This window comes from Canis lupus, chromosome 23 (assembly GCF_011100685.1).
Source record: "Canis lupus familiaris isolate Mischka breed German Shepherd chromosome 23, alternate assembly UU_Cfam_GSD_1.0, whole genome shotgun sequence".
Lineage (NCBI taxonomy): Eukaryota > Metazoa > Chordata > Mammalia > Carnivora > Canidae > Canis > Canis lupus.
Window position 1 is genome coordinate 33942019 of NC_049244.1, and position 6000 is coordinate 33948018.

The 6000-nt window shown below is 43.9% G+C and overlaps 1 protein-coding gene across 6 annotated transcripts in view; it reads left to right on the forward strand.

Moving 5' to 3' along the window:
• Positions 1–2131, forward strand: part of IL20RB (interleukin 20 receptor subunit beta) — a 37273-nt gene extending 35142 nt beyond the window's left edge. For all 6 annotated transcript variants that reach the window (XM_038570979.1, XM_038570976.1, XM_038570977.1 and 3 more), the window contains one exon: positions 401–2131. In XM_038570979.1, the coding sequence (XP_038426907.1) occupies positions 401–483 (83 nt within the window). In that variant the 3' untranslated portion in view covers positions 484–2131. The remainder of the gene's footprint in view (positions 1–400) is intronic.
• Positions 2132–6000: the final 3869 nt, after the last annotated feature.

A 6000-nucleotide genomic window follows, 5' to 3' on the forward strand; every position in this document is an offset into this window, starting at 1 on the left:
GGGGCTCCTGTTTGTGGTGTGTCACCTCTGGACTGGGCCCCCTTCCATGTGTTATACACTGAGCATCTCATTGCAGGTCATTATTTTCAGAGTTCTCTGCTGGAAGGTTAGACTTTTGGCCAGAATTAAATTCTGGGCTTTTGTGGGGCAACTGATATAGCACGGCCCCCAGAGATCTGCTGGTCAGTAAACTGGAGAATAATTAGAGTAAATATTGGAAGCTCCTGAACCAGTGGTTAGAATCATCTTTGTTTTTTTTTTTTTTTTTTTTCTCCTCCGTGGCTTAAAAATTAATCAAGTAGCTGGGATTTCTGCAACATTCTCTGTAATTGTGACTACTACTTTACTGCTACTACCATTCCGCTAATGAATTTTAATGAAAATTATTTTTTTTTTTCAGAAAATAACCAATTCACCCCAGAAGTTAATCAGCTGCAGAAAGGAAGAGGTGGAAGCCTGTGCCACAGCTGTGCTGTCTTCTGAGGAGCCTTTCAGGTCCTGGATCTAGCAGGCTGGGAGAGGGCCCAGTTGAAACTGAGAATCCAGTTGGCATGGCACAGAAGCTGTGAGGGGAAAGACCCAGTATCTGTTTACCTCCATGGACAAAGGACAAGAAAACAAGCAGAGCCTGCTGTGTCCATGTCTAGAAGCAACTGTCAGAGGCAGAGTGGTTTGGTGGACAGAGTGCTGAGTTGGGGGTGGGTCAGGAGATGTGACCTCTAGAACTAGGTTGCTCTGCCATTCACCGACTGAATGACCCTGGAGAAAGTGGCTTGGTTTCTTTGGTCTTCAGTTTTCTCATCTATGAAATAGGAGAATTAACCATACAACTGTTAAACCACACACACACACACACACACACACACACACACACACACACACACAGCTCTTGCAGAGCTTTGGGAAACTGGCAGCACTGTATATTGTTATTAGTTCAACTTTTCTGCAGAGCAATATATAAATTGTAACAAGAATGATAAAAACTCTTTCCACCAGTTGGCTTGGAGACCCCACTTCCCTAGAGTAAACCTTGATGAGGAAAGGAATGATGGGTATGAAGTGTTGACTTCACTTCGACCCAAAATGCCTGTGCAGAGGCAAATGGCTCGGCCAGCTCTATAATACATGACCTAGAAGGAGGCCACAGGCTCATGGAAGATGGGACATGCTGTGCATACATAAGATGTTGTAAAGGGCAAATAATGTGTGCACACTCAAGGCAGCAGGTAACATGTATGTGTATGAGGAGAGGAGAATGCAGAAGGATGTCAATAATAAACGTGGTGTTTGCTGTGTTCCTTTTACCTGCAGCATTGTTAAAGTATAGAATGAAAAATAAAAAGGGGTCACCTTCGGTAAGCTTTTTGGTTTCTTCCAAAAATGTGGTCTTTAGTTACATCATCAACCGTACGTCCAAAGAGGCTCCTGAAGGCCACCATTGGTCAGGAGTTGTTGGGTGACCCCAGGTAGGGGATGGGGAAGGGAAAGAGTGGCAGGCAGATTCCTGAGAACCCTGACCAATGCAGTAGTCAAAGCCTCACCTGGTCAGAGTGCCCCTGGATCTTCCTAGAGGCCTTGCTCCACAAGAAATCCCTTTGGGTACCTCTCCTCTTTAAGACCGCTCACTCAGGGTGTCCTCAGCCCCTTCTAGCATGTTCATCCAGGATCCACCTCTGGAAGCCTCTTCCCACCCCTCTCCCTACCAGGTGAGGAAGAGTCAGGGTTGGAGAGAGAAATTTCTTGAGAAGTGAAGGGATTGATGGGCAAGGCCTTTGCCTCCATTTTTTAGACCCCAGCCTTGGAGCCTCTGAGTTGGTTTGTCTCCACCAACTTCCTGGACCCCTTCCAGCCAGCCCAGAGCTGGGGACAATCTAACTTCTTCAACCATGTGTTTCTCCTACAAGATTTGGGTCTTTACCCCCCTCCCTACCCAGTGGGGCCTCAAGGAGCCAGATGGTGTAGACTCTCTAGGAGGATGATATTGCTGAAAATCTTTTTCTTTGTACCATTTTGTATGCTTCTGTGTTGTTCGACTCTTTTATGAAGAGTATATGTTAATTTTATATTTAGCCTGAACTGGAAACATTTTCAGTTTGCAAAAATAAAGGCCATGCTACTATACTGGTCATCACTCTCCCTTGTCCCATTTCCTTGCTGCTCCATGCGGGGGCTGCAGTCCTTCTGCCACCTGTCCAGGCCTAGAACCCAGAAATCACTCTTTGTTTCCCTCTGTTTGAGTCCCTCTCACAATTTGTCCCAGAGCCCATCCATTCCTGTTGACATTTTTTGTTTGTAAACACTTCTCTGGATTATTCTGTTGTCTTCTCAGTTCCCACACATGCATTTAACTGAGGTCCAGCCATGCATCAGACACTGAGCTTGTTCCCCATAGTAGGAGGGCTACCTCTGTAGCTGGAGTGCTTATATCTTGACTCCTCGGGCCTTCTCTCCTTTTATCCCCATCACCTAGCTCTTTAAACTGTGACACTTTAAGAAGTGAAAAGGAGCCCAGTTAGTAACTACAACAGAACAGGAAGACCAACCATGTTTGCACTCAACCCCATAGAGTGCCCTCACCCCCAGAATCAAGCCCAGCTTCCTTAGCCCTGCCCTCAGGGAACAAATGCCAGAGTCCAGTGAACAAAACCACCTATTTTATGAGGTTTACATTTCCACAGGGGAAAGGGAAAATAATAATAACAAAATAATACAAAATCAAATAATGGTAGTAATTCTTATTTGTAAGTGAATTATCTGGTATATTAGGAGTGTATCAGACCCATGAAAAATGAAAAGGTAGAGCAGAAAATGGGGGTGGGGGCAGGTTGCAGCCTCCTCTAAATAAACAACTGGACCACAACTATGTCAGTTATATTCTTATATAGCTGCACAGGGTGGGGAGGTTACCAGTGGCTCTAGAAGAGATGAATTTGGCAAAAAATTGGCAGTCTAAAACAAAAACTTAATTTAGTATTTGTACTGTTTGTATGGATAGTGTATTTTTGAGAGGGGAGGATTTGGTTTCAGAGCTGTTCTCTTAAGTTGTCAGTTAGAATAAGTAAATAATTATGTTTATTTTGATAGGAACCTAGATTTCAGGATTAGTGAAAGGGAAGGCCAATTGGACTAAAAAATTTGAGTAGGAGCCATGTATTGTTAGAACTGAATTGAACATATTAATATGAAGTCATGCCTTTGTAAAACATTTACTTTAAAGTATATTTCTTTTCTGGCTTCCCCCCATCTAAATGGCTCAGTAGCAACGTTACCTCAATGCATATAATGCACCCTAATGCCTACATTATGGTTTCTAATGTTATTTTTCTCCCAAAAGGAGCCAGGGTTTCTTGGAACAATGTCTGATTCCATGTCTGGTCTGGGGCAAAAGAGTATGAGGCAATCTCATAACACCTAACGCCTTACTGGGCCAGAAGCAAAGCTTAAAATAACCAGGGCATTTGAAATCTAAAAGGGTCCCCACCACCGAAAGTTGGCACAGTGTGAGAGCATCAAAATGAGAATATCGACTGACATTAGTACATTTGAAATGTCACGAATCCATAACAACACATAAAAAGAGCAAAGCTAATACAGTGAATTCTCAGAAAACATGAATAGAATGCATTTCAACTCAGTCTCGTTATGCAGTCGTGTTGGGCTTTATTGACTCACCACACCAATGAAGAATACTATGAAGAATAGTGAATGTACACACCTCAATCAGAAGGCATCTTTCTCCACTGCCACCAGTCCTTGGCTCAAGCAGCAACCCTTGGAGACCTGCAACAGCCTCTTTACTGGTTGCCCTCTACTTCCAGTCCTTTCTCACTTGCCTAACTCCTTGCCTATCTCCCGTCCTGCCAGGGGTTCCCAGTGATGTGCCTTTATTTTCCTTTTACAGAGGTTTTGTAGATTCAGTTTGCGTGTCTAGCCTCTGTGCTACCCTTCCCCATCTTATATATATATGTATGTATATATATAATACATCTCATATATATGTATATTTTCTGTATGCCTTTTTTTTTTTTTTTTTAATCCTTAGGCTAATTCTCTGTGGATGCAGAGCTCTCAGTTTCCTTTGAATCTGGCCGGACTTGATTGATCCCTTCAGGGAACTTTTCGCAAAGCTTCTGGAGCCCCTTTGGAAGGGGGACCTCATTAAGTCCGCGGGTGTCTGGCGCCACCTTGTGTTGAGTGGTGGAAAAGGTCCTTCTGTTCCCACGGAGCCAAGGGATCTTAGTTTCCTGGATGGAGAAAGGAAAATTCAGACAAGTTTCCTAGAATGAGAACTCAACTACAAAATCTCCATGGGCTTCGCCCCTAACAAACATCCACTACTACTAGTGGATTCAGAATTTAGTGGCCGCCATATCCGCACTCGGGCCCTGTCTCCAGCATCATTAGGGGCTTCTTTGGGCCTGCCTGGCTCTGCCTCCCTACTGGGCCCTTGGCCTCTGCCTCACTCTTTCCTGTGTCCAGCTTTCCTCTGCGCTGTCCTTCCTTATCTATTAAAAAAAAAGAGTTTTTGAATTTTTGTTTTTCCTGTCATTTCTAGCCTATCCCTGGACTAGACTGACTTTCTAGGGTGTTCCTCAGGCCACATGAGGGGGTAGTTCATGAGAGGGTAGTCATATTAAACCACTGTGGCACCTACTCTGTGAAATTTGAAACTGGCATACAAGAGTTGACCCCAATTACAGTTTTGTCTTGTGGGTTCCAGGGACCATCAGGTTCTCATGCATCTAACAAAAAAAAACAAAAAACAAAAAACAAAACAAAACAAACATTCTTGCCTGAAGTGGGAGAATGCACATGTGGGAGCAGGAGGCTCCCAAAAGGAAGATGCAGCCCCTCTTGCCTCCCTCAGTGAGGAGCTGCAAGCCCAAGAGGGGTTGCAAAACCCCATTAAGGATCCTGGAGGAAAAACTGAGCAGGAGTGTTCTTGGGTATCTGCAAAGAGCCCCAGGAGCAAAAGCACAAACCCTCTTACTGTGAAGGAGGTACATGCCTCTGGTTCCTCCATTGGACTCCTTTTGGGAAATTTTAAAAACTACTTAAAAAGGGGGATCCCTGGATGGCTCAGCGGTTTAGCGCCGCCTTCAGCCCGGGGCGTGATCCTGGCTCCCTGCATGGAGCCTACTTCTCCCTCTGCCTGTGTCTCTGCCTCTTTCTCTCTCTCTCTCTCATGAATAAATAAATAAATAAAATCTTAAAAAAAAAAAAACTACTTAAAAAGTCTTGGCTGTTAAAAAAAAAAGAGTGTCTGTACAAACCTCAGTAACTTCTACATTTTGCTCCTGTACTTTAAGCCACTCGTCTATGAAGTGGCCCCCATGCCTCCTCATTTCCTGGAGATGCCAGCATATCTCTACCAAAGTGCCTTGGTATAAGATTAAGCCTACAGATGACATCTTAGGTTTCTAGCCTTAGGAAATCATACCCCAGAACTAGGGCCTTCTGATGTCATCACACCGACAGTATCAAGGCTAAAGGGCCTTCACAGGTGAAGCTCATGTCACGAAGTTAACTCTCCATTCTCTCCTTTCACGTTTGAGTCTTGCTGTTGGGAATAGATCAAAATGGAATAGCTCCCTCTCCTCAGATTAAGCCTAGATTATGGAGGATTGCCAATGGGGTGAAGAATTACTGTATTTTAAATGAAGAGTTTTAAGTTAGCAGATGGCAGCAGATTACAGCAGATGCTGTAATTTAAATACATGTAACTGTAAGCAGTTCCATTTCAGTTCAGGAGAGAAAACTGTCAGGAAAAAGGATTTGTCTCCTTCCTTCCTTTCCCTCATCTTTCCCCCTTATTTCTTCCTTCTTTCCTTCCTTCCTTTTCTCCCTCCCTCTCTTTCTTCCTTTTATTCTTTTTTTCTAACAAAGTTTTAAACTCTGAAGGAGAAGTTTAATCTGGGGTTGGCAAAGATAAGGCACAAGTTGAAGAACTGATAGGTAGGAGCTTGGTCCTGAGGTGTGGTTCTGAACATGCAGGTGCTA